The sequence below is a fragment of the Mustela lutreola genome, chromosome 1 (genome assembly GCF_030435805.1).
Source record: "Mustela lutreola isolate mMusLut2 chromosome 1, mMusLut2.pri, whole genome shotgun sequence".
NCBI classification, from domain to species: Eukaryota; Metazoa; Chordata; class Mammalia; order Carnivora; family Mustelidae; genus Mustela; species Mustela lutreola.
The window spans coordinates 192,474,524-192,490,945 of record NC_081290.1 but is presented as its reverse complement, the minus strand read 5'-3'; the positions used below and the strand labels follow the sequence as shown (position 1 = coordinate 192,490,945).

General features: G+C 47.8%; 1 protein-coding gene across 2 annotated transcripts in view; it reads right to left on the bottom strand.

Annotated features, from left to right (window-relative positions):
- Positions 1 to 594: 594 nt before the first annotated feature.
- The window catches only part of SORL1 (sortilin related receptor 1), a 150,900-nt gene continuing 135,072 nt past the window's right edge, over positions 595 to 16,422 (bottom strand). The window contains exons 42-48 of one of the 2 annotated variants that reach the window (XM_059183472.1): positions 15,264 to 15,383; positions 14,265 to 14,429; positions 12,785 to 12,959; positions 11,428 to 11,534; positions 8,912 to 9,104; positions 6,265 to 6,480; positions 595 to 4,932 (exon numbers count right to left, since the gene is read on the bottom strand). In XM_059183472.1, coding sequence (XP_059039455.1) covers positions 4,865 to 4,932; positions 6,265 to 6,480; positions 8,912 to 9,104; positions 11,428 to 11,534; positions 12,785 to 12,959; positions 14,265 to 14,429; positions 15,264 to 15,383 — 1,044 coding nt within the window. In that variant the 3' untranslated portion in view covers positions 595 to 4,864. The remainder of the gene's footprint in view (positions 4,933 to 6,264; positions 6,481 to 8,911; positions 9,105 to 11,427; positions 11,535 to 12,784; positions 12,960 to 14,264; positions 14,430 to 15,263; positions 15,384 to 16,422) is intronic. The other variant, XM_059183473.1, reaches the window with a different exon arrangement.

Genomic DNA, 16,422 nt, shown 5'->3' with positions numbered 1-16,422 from the left:
TTTTTCCTCTCCTACAGAACAGAATGACAGTCCTTCAGAGCTCTATTTCGGCTCAGTTTTTAAACCAAAGCAGCAAGCGAGCGGATCTGTTGAATTAAAAACACCAGCCTCCCCTCCTCTCCCGTTCCAGGTGCTCTGGTCCTGCTGGATGGGCCCACGTGCCATTCACCCCCCCCACCCCCACCCAAGCAGCACGCCGCTTGCTTCACGACTGCAGCCCAGGGACACCTCCTCGAAGTGCTCTCTGACACACAGAGCATCACACCGCAGTGCTTTCTTCTGCCCTTGGAGCAAACGGTGCCTCCGTTTGTGATGACAGCTTTCAGGGGGCCACTGCTCCTTCAGGATAATTCTATTTACCTCACAACAGCCACCCTGACATCTCTCTGGCCCTCAGATGACACCCAGGCACCGTGTGCGTCGAGGATCCACTGTCTGAGACCACCCTGTCAATAACAGAATTCTTCCAGGTCTCAGGGTGGCCTCATCTACAGAAGCAGCCTCCTTCTAGAACCAGCAAATCGAAGGGTGTTCGGAGACTGTATTAACCATCTTTATTGCGCTCAAAAGAACTTGAGACACAGGAAGAGAGAGTGGATTTTCATAGAGGTGTTTCCTTGACCCAGTTACATTTTTATTCAGTGAAAAAAGTTGACATTGAGACAAAAATTATCATAAAATTGTGCAACAATATAGTAAAATCTTCAGCAGAAACAGGTGATTTGGAAACGTATCAAGGCAATTGAAATCATAAACGCCTAATTTCACTTTGGAGAGAAACAAGTATACAGTGTTTCACTTTAAATAAGAGCAGAGTAGGCCTTTATTTTGCTGCCAATACTTGGATTTTGCCTAAAGTTTCGAGCAATTCGTAACAAGAGTCTTTACAGGAGAAATGACACGGGATATCTGAGAATAATGTTCCACTTCGGCACTCGTACTTTCTTCCATTGGCGTTAACACACATGAAACAAATACCAGCCTCCGGTTACTTGGCTCTGAGGATTTAATTCCTAATATGGCTGCTCAAAATCAGTGGGCAGAAACATACATGCAACCCGCCCTCCCTCAACCCACGTCCGATGGAGGTTCCCATTCTGAGAACGAGCTCATTGTCCATGTACCCAACTACCCATACCTCCTGCTCTCTATTCCATATCTCAGTCTTGCATAGAAAGTAGTCTATATAAACTTAATGCACTGGCTTTTATTACACAAAAATTGTACCTGAAAGGCAGCACACACTCCAGTTAATAAAAATAACAAACTAGGAATGTCAAGAGACAATCCCAACAAAGTGGAAGATTCTGCACAAAGTTTCAAGAGTCAATTCTGAAAATCAATATGGAGATGGTATTCGGTTGACTTATCTCCCAGAACCCTTCTCTGAGGGGTCTCCCAGCTCTGTCGAAGGAAGAGAAGAAATCTTCTCAGGGAGGCACCATGTCCCCCTTAGTAGGGAAGTGACCAACCAAACCTAACTAGATGAGGTTTCTGCCCTTAACGAAGCAGTGGGACCATAATCTTACAAGATGGAGGGACTGCTGGGTGGATATTTGAAGACAGGATTCTCCAAGGGGAAGTGAACGATTATCTCTAAGAGCGTCCCCACACCACCACTCTCCCCAGGCCACTGTGTGAGAAGGGGTACATTCCTTTAACGGCTACAGCCTAGTTTAACCTAGGAGGCCAGGATGCCGGGCAGGAGCAATGGCGCAGTGTGTCCCACACCTGTCCCACAAATGCCCCAAGTGATAGATGCTCTGCCCTGAGCAGAGATGGAGCCCCAGGAACCTCTCTTCCCAAAGTCCAAAGTTTCAACCAGTGACCCAGCATCATAACCTTGTACCCAGCAGGCCAGGGCAGCCAGCAGTTCCTGGAGTGTCTCACCTGTCTGGAAAGGTCTGCATAGATGTGGCTCCTCCCTCGACTCTTCCTCGGAATCTGACTCTCATTTCACCCGCCTGGACCCGGGTCTCACAAGGCTCGAGCTCGAGGGGTGTTTAGGACATAAAGGGGCAAGATCAGCCTCCAGAGAAAATCTGGACATAATCCCCCTGGCCTGCCAAATATTAGTGGTCCGTTAGTGGTCCACCGTGGCCCATGTGGATGTGGGCTTCTGACATTCAAATGTGCGCTCGGGGAGAATAAAACCTTTACCCTGTACAGTGTGAACTTTCGAGGTGGCATCTCCAAGGAGGTACGAAAAAGCCCCTTCTTCACAAACAGAGGCTCCGCCTGGTCACAGTGAAGACAATTACCTGGTCACTTCCAAAGGCCACACATACTTTTTGTTCCCCTCTCCTATGGCCACTCCCACTTCTGGACTCTCGCAGACAGCACACGTACACCGAAACCCCACGAAGCTATGCAGAGGGAAGGAAGAGTGCGTGCTTGAAAAGTTCATAAAAATATACAATTTACACGTAGCTGCGTCTACCTAGCTTAGTCTTCAGAAACTCAGCTCTTCTGTGTATATAAAATACTCTAGCCCTAAAAGGCTGCTTTGTCTCAAACAGCACAGTGGCGTTCTCCGAGGAGAGGGGTGACGGTCAGTCTATACAGTACTGTGCACTAAGCGCTGGAGGCACGAGGAACAGGAACTGGGTGCTCAGACGGGTCTCCGGTCGCCGACTGGACACACAGGCTCTGTAGAAAGGCTTACCTGCGGAGCCACGGAGAAGAACGTCTCAGAGCCTTTGAGATCAGCTTTTACGAATGCCAACAAGAAGTTGGCAGAAGAAGAAAATATACTTTCTAGTGGTCCGATTAAGATAAGGTAAGACAAGATAAAGCCAAAGAAACTCCATTCTTTACGAAACTCACAAAGAAAAGGGAGGCAGAGAAGCGAGGAGAAAGGCCGGGAAGAGGCTCCTCATGACCACCGCTTGTTAGAATACAACGGAGCCTTACCCACACGACCTAACTACATGTCTACAGTTGAAAATACTCCTCATTCAAAATATATATATATATATGTGTGTGTGTGTGTGTATATATATAAATTAAACTTTTTAAAACTAAAAAATTTAATTGGCTCTTTGTTTTCAAGACAGTCACTAGATAGAACAAAACTATATTCTTGCCCAAGAATGATACTTTTGGTTAAAAGAAAGCAAATACTTGTGAGAAGGTGACGCGGCACACCTCGGAGGACACGGGGTCTTTACGAAGCTTGCATATAAAGGACACATTTCAGAAACATGATTTTGGGACATCCCCGAACTCCCTGTTTCTCAGCTGAGAAGTTCTCTCCAGTGGGGCTCCTCTGGCAGGAATCACCAGGGCGCTGGACGTTGGTGTCTAGGGCGGGCGTTGGTCTGCGATGGGACTCCACGGACCTAGCAAGTGGCCATGAGGTGAATACCCGGGTGGCGTTTAAAGGCATAAGGAATAAAAGCTCAGCTTGTTTTACAGAGCGAGTAAGCTCTAGCGTTGCTGTGACTCTCAATTAGATGGAATGGTCTCAAGTGCGTCCATCTCCTGTATCTCTGTCGGAGCGAACAACATCCTTTCAACTGGGCAGGGGTGCGGGGAAGGAGGTGGAAGGAAAGAAAAGAAAAAGGAAAAAAAAAAGAGAGAAGGCACTGACCCAATTCAAAATGACTGCATATATCAGGGACAGAGTTTTAAAGATAGTATGTGGCCACCTGAACATAAATATGAAACTTTACATTTGAGGGGCGCCTGGGTGGCTCAGTCAGTGAAGCATCTGTCTTCGGCTCAGGCCATGATCTCAGGGTTCTGGGATCGAGCCCTGCATGGGGCTCTCTGTTCAGTGGGGAGTCTGCTTCTCCCTCTCCTGCTTCCCATGCTTATACTCTGACTTGCTCTAATTAAAAAAAAAAAAAAAAAAACTTAAAAAAAAAAACAAACAACAACAAAAAACACTTTACATTCCAGATTCTTCAGTGGTAAGGAAAAACAAGATATCAGCAAAGGACAAATTAGGTACTCTTATCTACCAGTGTATCTCTCATGGCCCAGACCTAGCACTCTCCCACGAGCAGTCATTTGTTGCGATGACCACGACACCAGTGTATAATAAAGCAGTGTTCTCAGCTTGCAGCGTGGAGAGCTACGTCTTGTGCAGAGGCGTAGACGGTAAGATTCCAGCGGTGAACGTAAGAGAAGAAGCCGTTGCTTGCAGGGCTCTCGGAGCCGCAGCTCTGTTTAACTGAAACCGAGCAATGATTCAATGTGCTCTCCTGCCTGATACCATTACATGACACACAAGTGAATAAAAACGGACTGTTTCCGGAATGGCAACAAAACTGCTTCTGTTCCCCACCCCTCGACCCTACAACCCCTCATAATGTGCGGAGTCGACGACCACGAAAGCCTTGCCTTATATAGAGTCCGAATAAATTAACAAAAGTACAGAAAAGAACTTTTCCCCACTATACACACAAACTCTTTCCTATAAACAAAATCCAAACAAAATTTAAAATTTGAGCACACTTTCAATGGCGGGGGGAGGGGAGGGGGTGGGAGAGATGCCACCCATCACCCTCTCTCAATGTTTTTATTAAATACATTTCTGTGTCTTAGAAAAATAAAAAGAACGGCCAATTTATTGACTCAAAATTATCTCACAGACTTAAAAGCATGCCCAGCAAGCACAGCCCTGTAAGACTACATTAATAGGAAATCAGAGCAATTTGGTTACTAAAATCAACCTGGTTTGAAGTTCACAGCTGATTACTACAAAGTTTATTCATTCCTTTCTTTCCTTTTTTGTTTTTGTTTTTGGTCGATATAAAAATAACGTATTGCAACTCAAAGTGCATCTTTTAAAATAAACCATCAACTATCTTTATCAAATAAAATATTTACACCATTTGGTTTCTAGTGAGGAGAGCTTTCAGGCTATCACCATGGGGACGTCGTCTGAAAATCCTGTTATCATAGGGGCATCTTCATCGTCCTCCCCTAAAGGCAAAAGAGTCAGTCTGTGGTGAGTTCCATCGCATCTGCATCCGACCCCAACTCCCACCGCTCTGCCCTGACCACTCCCAACACCACCAGCCTGGAAAATCGGGACCACAGCCCACCAGGTGCAGTAGCCAAAGCCAAATCCCAGCTCAGCTCCCTGCTGACACGCTTGGGTCACCTTCTCCCCCATCAACGGGTAGCCAAGCTTATTTTTATGGTAGCCTGAACTTAACCAAATAAAGAAAGTCAACCTCTTAGGAGGGGGAATCTCAAGACCTACCCAAAAGTCCAGAGGGCAATTTAGCTTCCCTAATTTGAATGATCCACAGCCGATGTTAACAGTGAAACCTCATAATCTGCTTCCTCCTCTGAACCCTCACTGCTCTGAGGGTAGGGATCTTAGAGGGGCGAAGAATGTCCCACTGTGGCCCCTATTCCAATCCTGTGCAACTAAGCTGTGATCCACATTCAGTGATCACTGTGTGGTACCACCAAGGGTCCAACGCCTTTTGCCTCCAGGAACGGAAGCAAAGAATGCAGCCCATTCATGCAAGGCAGCCCAAATACTTGTACAAAGCAACACAGGAAACTGAGAAGAGGGAGCAAAGCTAATATCAAATGATCAGTGGGCAGGGAATATACAAGTACTTCCCAAAGGAAAAAGATTATAACTGGTTTCCAGAAAAAAAATAGGTACGTGAAATCATATTCGGGGAAGACCCCCGAAACACACCTAATTTACCATATTAAGCAATCTACTAGCTCTATTAGCTTTTAGAATCTGAGCATGCAGACATCTTAAAAGGGCTCCTTCTTTCTTTTTCCCATACCATGCTGTGGGTATGGGAAAGAAGAATGGCCGGGGAGGTTTGACCAGCTGTATCAGAAAGACAGACAGCCAGATGGAAAGGGCCTCTTTGGACAGAAGTCATGTGGGCAAGCATGACATCTCCTCTTGACTAGGCTCTCCCAAGATGTCCGACCTCCAGGTCCATGAAGGATGAGAGGGCTTGGACATTCTTGGAAACCTGGGAGTCTCCTAAGCCCCGGGCCCTCCTATCCTTCCCGCACAAGGCAAGCTCCTCCCACTTCTTCCACAAAACCCTCCCGCTCTGGGGCCAGGACCACACCGCTGAAGGGAGTACCAGTATTTGAACAGAGAAGCAAGTTCCAAGCTAAGGGCTCCAAAGGGTTTAACGTAAAGTAAAGCAGTGAGATCATTGGTTAACGAACCCCTCCTAAGTGTCCCAAGACAAGCCTAACCCACGCATCTCCTAACCAAGGACCTGGCTTTGGAGGAAGCCCGGGGTGCGGGGGGGGCTCACTCACCCAGGTCGTCCCCCGAGGAGAAGATGGCCGAGCCCAGCCTGGAGCTGTAGTGGCTGTTGGCAAAGGCGGTGAAGCTGCTCTGCAGCCTCCGGTGCTTTGTGTACAGGACGGCAAAGCCCACGCCCAGGCTCAGCAGGACCAGGAACAAGATGGGCACCGCCACGGCGGCAACGTCAGTGGATCTGGTGGCCTGGGACGCCGACGCGCCCCCACCTGCTGGGGCAAGATGCCACCGGATTAGCCTCCAACGTCAGGGAGGGGTGGGGGGGGGCGATGAGGCAACCCAACCCCCTCCCCACTCCCCACCAACACCACCAGCACCAAATCACTAGGAGCCGGCAAACAGTGAGCCGAGCCGCCGTTCCTGCACCTGACGCCTGACTGTTTCCCGACGCCTCGCCACGAGCTGACAGCCCACGGGCCTGGGGCATGCAAATACGGTAATTACATTAGCCTCCTAATCACGGCCTTGTTGTTTATTTAGATAATCTCTTGGAAGGGAGACCTTTGTTGGGGTATCAACATTGATTTCATTAGCATTATTACTTAAGACCACTTGCTTGCCTTACATAAGAGGATGTGAAATCAGACCACTAATTAACGAGATTGCAATTATTTCCCCCTACTTGGCACCAAAGTCACTCTGAACTGCAATTACCTGAAGCTCCATTAAGTGATACAAACGAGATTCCTTTACTGCAACACTGACTTAACAGCTCATCAAGTTTTATGGGTTTTTTTTGTTTTTTTTTTTTTTTTTTACGTAGATAAAAGAGAGAACCCTTCCGTACACGTTTCACATTTTTTAAATGCTCTTTGCAAAGCCAGTTTGGGGTCTATGACCTAATAACGATGCTCACTTCCCCATGTCTGAAACAAATTCCAGCTCTATGATGATGGGCTGGTAGATCGGCCTCCACAAGGCTCTAGGGCCAAGCCATTTTTGGGTTTGGGCTGGTCTTAAGAAATAGGGGAAAGTCTGAGCCTGAGGACCGGAAGTGGAACTTGGAAGTCAGTTTGAGCTACGGAAGCACAGTGGACTTTCCAGGTCCCATAAGGAGTTTGTCAGGCTTGAGGTCATTCTGGGATGACCAGCCCTGGGATAGGGCTACATGGTACGGACCAGGCCTGGGCCTCACAGGGAAGGCCCAGTAGCGACCCAGGAACTCACCCCAACCAGATCATCAAGATGGGCCAGAGAACAGCCATTTCTTGCAAGACCAATCTAACAACTCAGAATCCATGCCTTTAATTTCTCTCATTACTGACCCACCAGGAAAAGCTGCAGCAGACTCTTAGATCATATGTCCCAACCTAACCCCAGGTGTGAACCGCTAAATTAGGGGGATGCTCTTAGCTGGAAGAGTCGGGAGGAACTAGGGTCGTGTAGGAAACAGGAAGGAGTGAAGCCCCCTCACCCCACTTCTGAGAGGACAGCAAACATCAAGAGACAAGACAGAGACAAACTGAGGCCTCATGGAGAGATTCTTCCTGCTTGATAAGCTCAGTTTTATTAAGGCAACACTTTTTCCCACAGTCTATTTCAGTCGTTAATTGGTTTTACTTAGAGAGGAGGCTCTATTTAGGAAACGCTAGGTTAACAAGACTTTTGTTGTTTGTTTTCTGTAAGACCTTCTCAGAACCTCAAGTATGCTGGGATTCTCCAAAGGGATGCAGTCTGCCAAGGTTTTCCTTTTAGGGAGGTGCCTGGGAAGCAGGACATGTTGGAGCACACAACAACTCAAACGCAAGATTTTGGCTTGAGTGTTGGTGAGTTCCTGGCTGGGAAGAAATGGAAGAAAAAAAGACCAGTGGCAAAGCGTCTGTGGATATCCTGGCCAAGCTACTACAATACAAGCAGAATTTCTGTGTAAAGGAAAGGTTCCTCTCCTCCGCCATCAGCATGACCCAGTGCCAGCATCTGTGAGGGTTGAGAAGACAAGATGCCAGGCCAAATTCAGGTTCTGCTCAGGAGCAACAGCTAAGATGAAGCTATAAAATCAGTAACTCTATGGGAAGGAGATTAGTTACTGACTTGAAAGAACCACAGGGAACATTAGCATATTGGAAGCTCTGAGAAGTCCTGCAAAAAACAAACAATAAAACTCATACCAACCTAGTGTTACCCAAGCAGGACCTCCTTTTGAAACAAAACCCATTTTTACCCTATTCCCTTTTTTGGGCTTTACATTCAGAATGTGGTCACTTTGTAACCCCAGCTTCTGATACCACGCCTGGCTCAGGAAGTGTTTGTTAAATCAGTGCCTGACTAAATTGAAATGGAAGTGATTTTCTTCTGAACTAGAAGATTTTTTTTTTTTTTTTTGAGAGAGAGAGAACATTTTACATGCACTTTGGAAAGACACATCTTGGGGCACCTGAGTGGTTCAGTCAGTTAAGCATACAACTCCTGGTCTCAGCTCTGGTCATGATCTAGACCCCTGAAGTCAGGCTCCTCACTCAGCAGAATTAGCTTGGGATTCTCTGCCTCTCCCTCTATCACCCCCCTGCTCTTGCGCATGTGCGTGCTCTCTCCCCCAAATAAATAAAATCTTAAAAAAAAAATACATAAATTCATCAAACCCTGCTATAGCCTTCATCACTTTCCCAGAACTGAAGACAGAAATGGCCCCATCAAGTGACTTACCGGACCCCAGCTCGTCGTACAGCAGGACAGCAGGCTCCCCACAAATCTGGCTGCCAAAAAGGCATCTTGCTTGCACGGTGAAAGTGTAATTATGACCCAGTTTCAGGTTGGAAATTTTAAAGAAATTGTCAGTAGTATTCCCAAGGTAAGCTGAGATATTCATGGCACTATCAAACATGTGTATCTCATAGCCCTGAAAACAAAGACACGAGAGATTGTTCAGGATCTTAAATAAGGACTCTGACAGCTTCTATTACTGGTTCCAACTTTATGTGAGCTCCGTATTGCAGGCTTTTATAGATGCTAAAGCACTTTGGGCTTCTTACTGGATCTTTTTACATTACCATTGAGATATTGTATTCAGAAAATGGTAATTTTCCCATCCCAAATGTCTCAAATAACTACCACACCCACTGAGGAGCTGCAAAGTGGAAGTGAAAAGTGTAGCCCTAATAAAAGCCATTTTAACAAATATTCCAGTGCACAAAGTTCTGGTCAACAGTTCACTCATTTGAAGTAATAGTAAATGCCACAAAGAATCTGGACAAGTCAGTAGTAGTTCCCTGTAATGGGATTTGACTGATAATAAATCCGGGTCATAGGGGACTCCAGTAATGGGATAAAAAAAAAGTCAGAACGTTTCTCGGTAGAACAGCGTGTGGGAACTCCATAGGCAGCCCACAGCTCCCTCTCCAGCTCCTGGAGGCGGATGGTTGCCCCAGACCAACCTGGCCTTGAAGTGAAAGTGCTTCAAGATCAGGATGGGATCAGAACTGACTACTGGACTTCTCTGCTAATCTCTAAGTACCCCAGTGTCAAAGCCACCCCATCAGCATCAAAGAAAAAGCCTCCTCTCATATCCCGAACGACATACTGGGCCCCACTGCACACTTATTGGCTCTTGGTCCCTATTCCATTGACATTGAACTCATACTCACGGGCTCTTGGTCCCCATTCCACTGAACTAAGCCTAGTGCAGGGGGGCGGGGAGGGGAGGACATGCGACCTGCTTATGCACACTCCATGGGAAGTGAAGTACTGACCTGCCAGCTCAACCTGAAAGTCAGGCTTCTGCCACCTAGGAGGGACCCTGATGACAGCTGGCTGCCAAACTGGGCCTCCCAGCACCACCTGCCTGGAGTTCCATTCCTGCCTTCTCCAACCTACACTAGCATTCATCCTTTTCTATCTAATATATACCTGCTGTAGAACATTTGCAAAATACATAAAGTTATAAAGTGATAAAGAAAAACATTTAAATGACACAAACATTAACCATTTATTTAACTAGTCGTCTTCTGTTGGGACATTAAAGTTGTCTCTTCTTTCTTGTTCCCAGAAATAGAACTGCCTTGGAGAGCCTTGTCCATAAATTCGTGGAGTATATCGTTTTCTCAGTTTAAGATCCTAAAAGAACTGCTGGGTCAAAGGCTGTAAATGCTTTTTCTGTTTTGGATACGTGTTACCCAAAGGCCTTACCGAAGCATTTCCAATTCATTATCTCCAGAGTGCTAATCTCCCCGACTACAACTCATTCTGGTAACTCTTCCCCACAAACTCAGCCTGTTTCACATGAAAGTGTCCTGTCTCTGTGGTTCAGATGATCAGGGAGGTAGATCCTTCTTTTCTTTTGCCTACGACTACTATAGTTTTTACTTTGTTTCCTGTACCTCTTCCGAAATCAGAAACAACAGAAATCAATTTCTGTTTTGAACAGCTTTGAAAGCTTTCTTTGTATTCGAGTATATTAACCACTTACACGTCACGGTTGGAAGAGTTGTGAGAATTTTCAAGTTTTAATCTAGTTGTGCTTCTGGCCTGACACCGTGACTGTTCACAACCCCAGCGCTCTTTGCCGCCACCAAACCCTGAAACAGCCACAGCTGATTTACTGTGTCTCTGTTTAGCTCCTGCTTTGCCAACCATGGGGACAGGCTGGGTCCACTACAGAATCTGTCCACCTCTGGGTGGCCAATCTGTTCCCTGGTGACGCTCTCCTTCCCCTCCCACCGTCTGCTGTGAATACAGTCATTGGTCTGCCAATGACAGACAAAACAGTGTTTTCTATAAGGTCAACAGACTATGTTTGAGCACTTTCTGCTCTCTCACACACCACGGCAAAGAAACCTCGAGGCCAGTTTGAGGCTCAGCCCCTGGCATGGGAGCCACAGCCCCGCTCTCAGACTGGCTGCGGAAGATGGGGCCCTGGTTCCGATGCCCGGCCCCACCCAGCTTCAGAAGGCACAGCGCAGGTTCCAGCCCATTTCCCTGTCTTTAGGGAAAGACAAGTTCAGGAATGAAAAGTGCTTAGTGCAGAGATTCTCATCTTTAATGGGCAGTATAAACATTTCACTAATTAGCAAGCCCACAGAAAATGGTCCTTTAATTCTCAAGTTCACTCCCTTGCCCTATTCTGTTTTTTCCCCATCTATGCCAGCACGCCATTAACGAGCTCATCTCTAAAGCTGCATTTCAATTAGATTCCCAAAGTCATTGAGGAGGAGGGAGGGACTCACCCTGCTTTCATTAAAATGCTTTTCCTTCAAAGCAAGACTTTTCCAAAACAGAAGAACGTGGTCATTTTCTGTTATGATTTTTAAGGCATCAGGTGCAGATAATGAAACTGAAAATTAAAGATGAGACAGGATGCAGTCAGTGGCTATGGAATGGAATCACCATTTTCCTGTCTGATGAGATAGATTAGATAATGCTAACCTAAGGGGCACCTGAGGGGCTCAGTAGGTTGAACATCTGACTCTTGGTTTAGGCTCAGGTCATGATCTCAGGGTCATGAGACTGAGACCCAGGTCGGGCTCTGCACGGAGTGTGGCACCTGCTTGGGATTCTCTCTCCCCCTCCCCATCTCCCTCTGCCCCTCCCCCCAATGCCTTTGTGCTGTCTCTAAAAATAAAATATATATATATATATATATATATATATATATATATATATATATATATATATAAAAGAAAAGATAAAAGAATGCTAACTCAAAAGGCTAGATTAAGGAACAAATAAAGTACATATGTTGTTTAGCATAGAGCATAGCCCATGGTAGACACTCTCTAACTGGCATCTCTTTAGTTGTGGTTATAATACCTTTAGCCAAGAAATGTGGACAGTACTGCATTCAGTGGCCCTGAGAACCACGGATGCCAAAACCAAATTGGGTGGGGGAGAAAGGAAAGCAATGAGATGGACACAGTTCCCTGGCTAGACTTCTGCTCTAGCTCCAGTCTGCCTCCTGCTCGCCCAGTCCTGCCCCAGGGCCTGAGGAGCCTCAGAACTCAGCAAGGGGCCAAGGCCTGTGCCCGAACATAGAGCCCTAGAATGACACCCTGAGTCCCGCCCAGACCCACTCCTCACATGGCCGGCCTGGTGAGACGGAGCCTCCATCATAGACACCGTGACATCGTCTGCTGCTGCCCAAGTACCAGAGCTCATGACCTGCTTTCTCAGCCAGAGTCTGACTGCCAAGCCAATCCCGGGCTGGCAGCAAGGCCCCTTCAATCTACTTCACAGTTCCTGGTCTCCCTCCTTGGCTACACATCTCCCTGCCGCGAGGAACCACAGGATTTCAGCCCAGGTTCCCATCCTTGGCTTTCGTGGCAAACTATTTCCTAACTCTTTTGGGCATTCCTGCTCTCCTGCACCCCAGTGTCAAAACCAACTGGGCAGAGGGAGAGTGAAAAGAGACACAGCCTACCCTCCAGCCCACCACGCTGCAGCCCAGGCACTGAAAGCCCATCCTGCTGGGCCCGCTGTGGATACTGAAGAGGGTGTTTGTCCTTCCCACTGTTACTGTCTAGGCGTCCGAGCAGCCCCATGGGCCCCTTCCTGTGTGAGAAGGACCCTGCTCTCCCTCCCATTTACCTGTGGTGATTTTTATACTGGACTCTTTGCTCATGTTCCCCAGCTGGACGATGATGTGGTATTTCCCTCCAGGCTCCAACTTGGTAAGGGTGTATTCCACAGTACTGTTATGGGACTTTATTTTGTAGCTTCTGTCACTCTTTCTTATTAGATCTTTGACAGCAACTGCATATAACTGGGACAAAAAAAAAAAAAGAGAGAGAGAGAGAGAGAGACCCTTGGTAATCAGAATCTTGGCGCTTTTTTACTCTTTGCAATTTAGCAGTGGGCAACGGAAAACCCAAGTGTATCTGGGGGCTGCAAGCCACAGCAACCTCCTTCTGAGCCCGCAGCGACTCCATTCTCTGGAAAGCCTTTAAGGTAGCCAGGCTCAGACTTGGAATAAGCACTCACTCCCAGAACTGCACACAGAATTATCAATTCGACCCCCAAAAAAATGACCCCAGGGAAAGTCCCATTCACTGTGGCATCCACACAGAGGTTGGAACAGGCAAGAGCAATTCAAGTTCAGTGCTCAGTGAATCTCCCCGGCTGTAATAGCTCTGGGTGGTGTCAGAGGCAACGAAAGGACAGCCAATTCTACTTACTATCTCCCAGGTTGCTTGTTACGTATATGGAGGCCAGGTCAAATACAGGGACAGGGGGCAAGTACAGGGAACTCAGGCACCAGGAAGAACTGGAGAGTCAAGGAAAGCCAGAGCAACTGAGCCCTGAAAACTACCCCGGGGATGAGGGAGAGGGCAGAGGGGAAGGAGGGAAATTAGCCTGGGTCAAAGGAAAATGGGAGCCATTTTCCAGAATTACTGCCTCTTCTTTTACTCTTACTATTTTTCTTTTTAGAGGGGGGAGGAGGCGGCAGAGGGAGGATCTCAAGCAGGCTCCAGGTCCAGCACAGAGCTCAATCTCGGGACCTGGAGATCCCGGCCTGAACTGAAACCAAGAGGCAGACACCTAACTGACGGGGCCCCCCAGGCGCGCCTCGCCTCTTCTCTTAGAGCAAGAGCCAGTAAACCTTTTTGTAAAGGTTCAGGTAGAAAACGCTAGGTTTAGAAGGCCGAATGGTCTCTCCCTCCGTGATTCAATTCTGCCCTGTGCAGTATGAAAGCTGTCACAGGCTAAGATTTAAATGAACGGTTAGAGCTTGGTTCTAATAAACTGTATTTACACAAACGGGCAACAAACTGCACTTGGCCGGCAGGCCTCTGTCTGCCAACCCACTTTAGAGGCTCAGGGACGGGAAGAGGAGACGGCAGAGAAGAAGAGGGACAAACGACTAGAACAGCTGGATGTCACGGAGGAGAGACGACTCAGAAGAGGCACCTCTAAGAACCCCATCTTTGGGCACACAGATACTGCAATGAGACCTCCCGCTGAGCTCCCACGGCCAAGCCCAGCTTTCATGCCGGGTGACAGCACTCTCTGGCCCGTCCCCAACCATGCCAAGAAAAGGAATGGCTGGCTGGACACCCGCCCCTCTCACCAGGTCCTGGTCAGGAGAATCATATGGGGATTCCCACTTGATGACAGCCGAGGTTTTGCCGGTATGAACCACATGCAGGTGACGCGGTGGGAGCCTGCTGTCTGGGATCATCTTGACCACGACGTAGTCGGAGGATGGCCCTTGGTAGGGCACCACCACCCGCACCTGAAACCAATACCACAGGGGCGCATGGAGTTGGCACCAAGCCATTCTTTTCAACAAAACAGTGATGGGTGTACATAAATTTCAATCAGCAGTAAAGATATAAAAGGTGAAATAATGCCTCACCTTCCCCAGATCTCTAATCCATTTTCCTAGAAACAGTAAGAGTTTTATGTGCTTCTTTCCAGAAATGTCTTATGCTTCTGTAAGCACAGACACACATATGTGCATACCAGATACATACCTGTATAGGCATGTGTACATGTAGTCTGTTTTTCTTAACTTTTTTACCCAAATGAGAAAGTTTTAGGCTCGTATTTTTAGGCTCTTCACTTCTCTCACTTAATACAATAGCACAAATATTTCCCACGTCAGTACTATTTCTTTGGAAGATTTTTCTAACTCAGTTCTATTTCTTTTGAAGGGCTGCCCTGTGTTCTTAACCAGTGGTCTCCTGATAGCCACTGATTTGAAATCTTCTGCTATCACAAGCAACAGTATACCCAACATCTTTTTCCATCTATCTTGGCACACGTGTAAGTGTATGTGGGCTAAGCTCCTAGTCCTGGAAATGGAATGTGAATTCCTGTGAATGCTTATGCATTTGCCAAGTTCCCAATCCCCCACGGAGATGCGGTTGGTTACTGGGTCATTCAGTCCTTTCTTGAAGTAGGAATCCAGTGCTTTCACAGAAGAGGAACCACCCTCTTGCACACACACAGATCCTGGAGTCATGCCTCCAGCTCCCCAGGCGCAGGGTCTGAGCTAGGAGCCCAGGATTTAAGCCATCCTTAAAACACAGAAACCCCTCTGGACTCCCCGCTATGGGAAACTCACCAGAAACAAATACTGCTCGTCCCTACTGACAATGACTGTTTTGTTGTGCAGGGAAGTAGTCAGGCTCTGCGGACTGCGATACAGGTCAAGGAAGGACGTAGCATAGAAAATGCCGTAAACCTGGCAAACAGGATGGAAAAGGACATTAGCTCCATGGCCAGAGACGTGGTTCTCTTGAAATCCCTAATTAATGCCCTTGTCAAGAGCTTTAGGAGAGCTCAAGAGAGAAAAGTCTTCCTTCAGCATTTATTTTACAGAGAAGGTACACTGGGGCAGGCACTGAACCCACCACCACCACCAAGATAAACATGGTGGGCTCTCTGACCTCAAAGCACTCGTTTTTTTAAAAAATATTTTATTTATTTCAGAAAGAGAGAGAGAGCCCACACGCCCATGCATGGAGGAGGGGAAGACGGAGAGAGAGAAGCAGGCTCCCCGCTAAGCAGAGAGCCCCATGGGGGGCTCGATCCCAGGACCCCGGGATCATGACCTGAGCCGAAGGCAGACGCTTAACCCACGGAGCCACCCAGGCGCCCCTCAAAGCACTCATTTTTGAGGAAGGAGGGCAGAGAAGAAAAACAGGATTATGAATGACGAGTTGCAAGTACAGAAAGTGCGATACTGCAGAGAAAGATGGCACGAGGAGGCGGGGAGGGGGCAGAGTCCTCAGAGCGCAGACCACACGCTACCTGCAAAGCATGTAGAAGGACCGACGGGGAGAAAGTCAGCGCGTTTGTGAAGGGAGGCTGAGGAGGGACGGTAGCACGGCTGACACGGGGAGCTGCCCAGAAGACACCCACTCTTCCGCCCCTCCTCAGGAGAATCCTGGTTCCTCGTGAGAAGGGAAGGGGAATGAAAGCCCCAAGGGGATAAGCCAGGAAGAAGTGTGGAAAGAAAGAATTAGGGGACTTGAGGGAGCCAGAAAGCAAAGCGAATGGGGCAGGACTAGGAGACGGAGGGCACTCAAAGCACAAGACGGGAGCAGAGGCTCTGAGCTCAGAAGCAGGCCTCGTTTCTGAAGGAGAGGCCTGCGGCCGCTGTGAACCCAACTGGGCAGCTCTGGTCTAGAGAAAGCTCCGTGTGCTAGGGAGGGCGGGGTACAGGCAGGTCCCTCAGAGATACACAGTGGCTGTGGCCGTTCTCGTGGTGGAGAGGGACG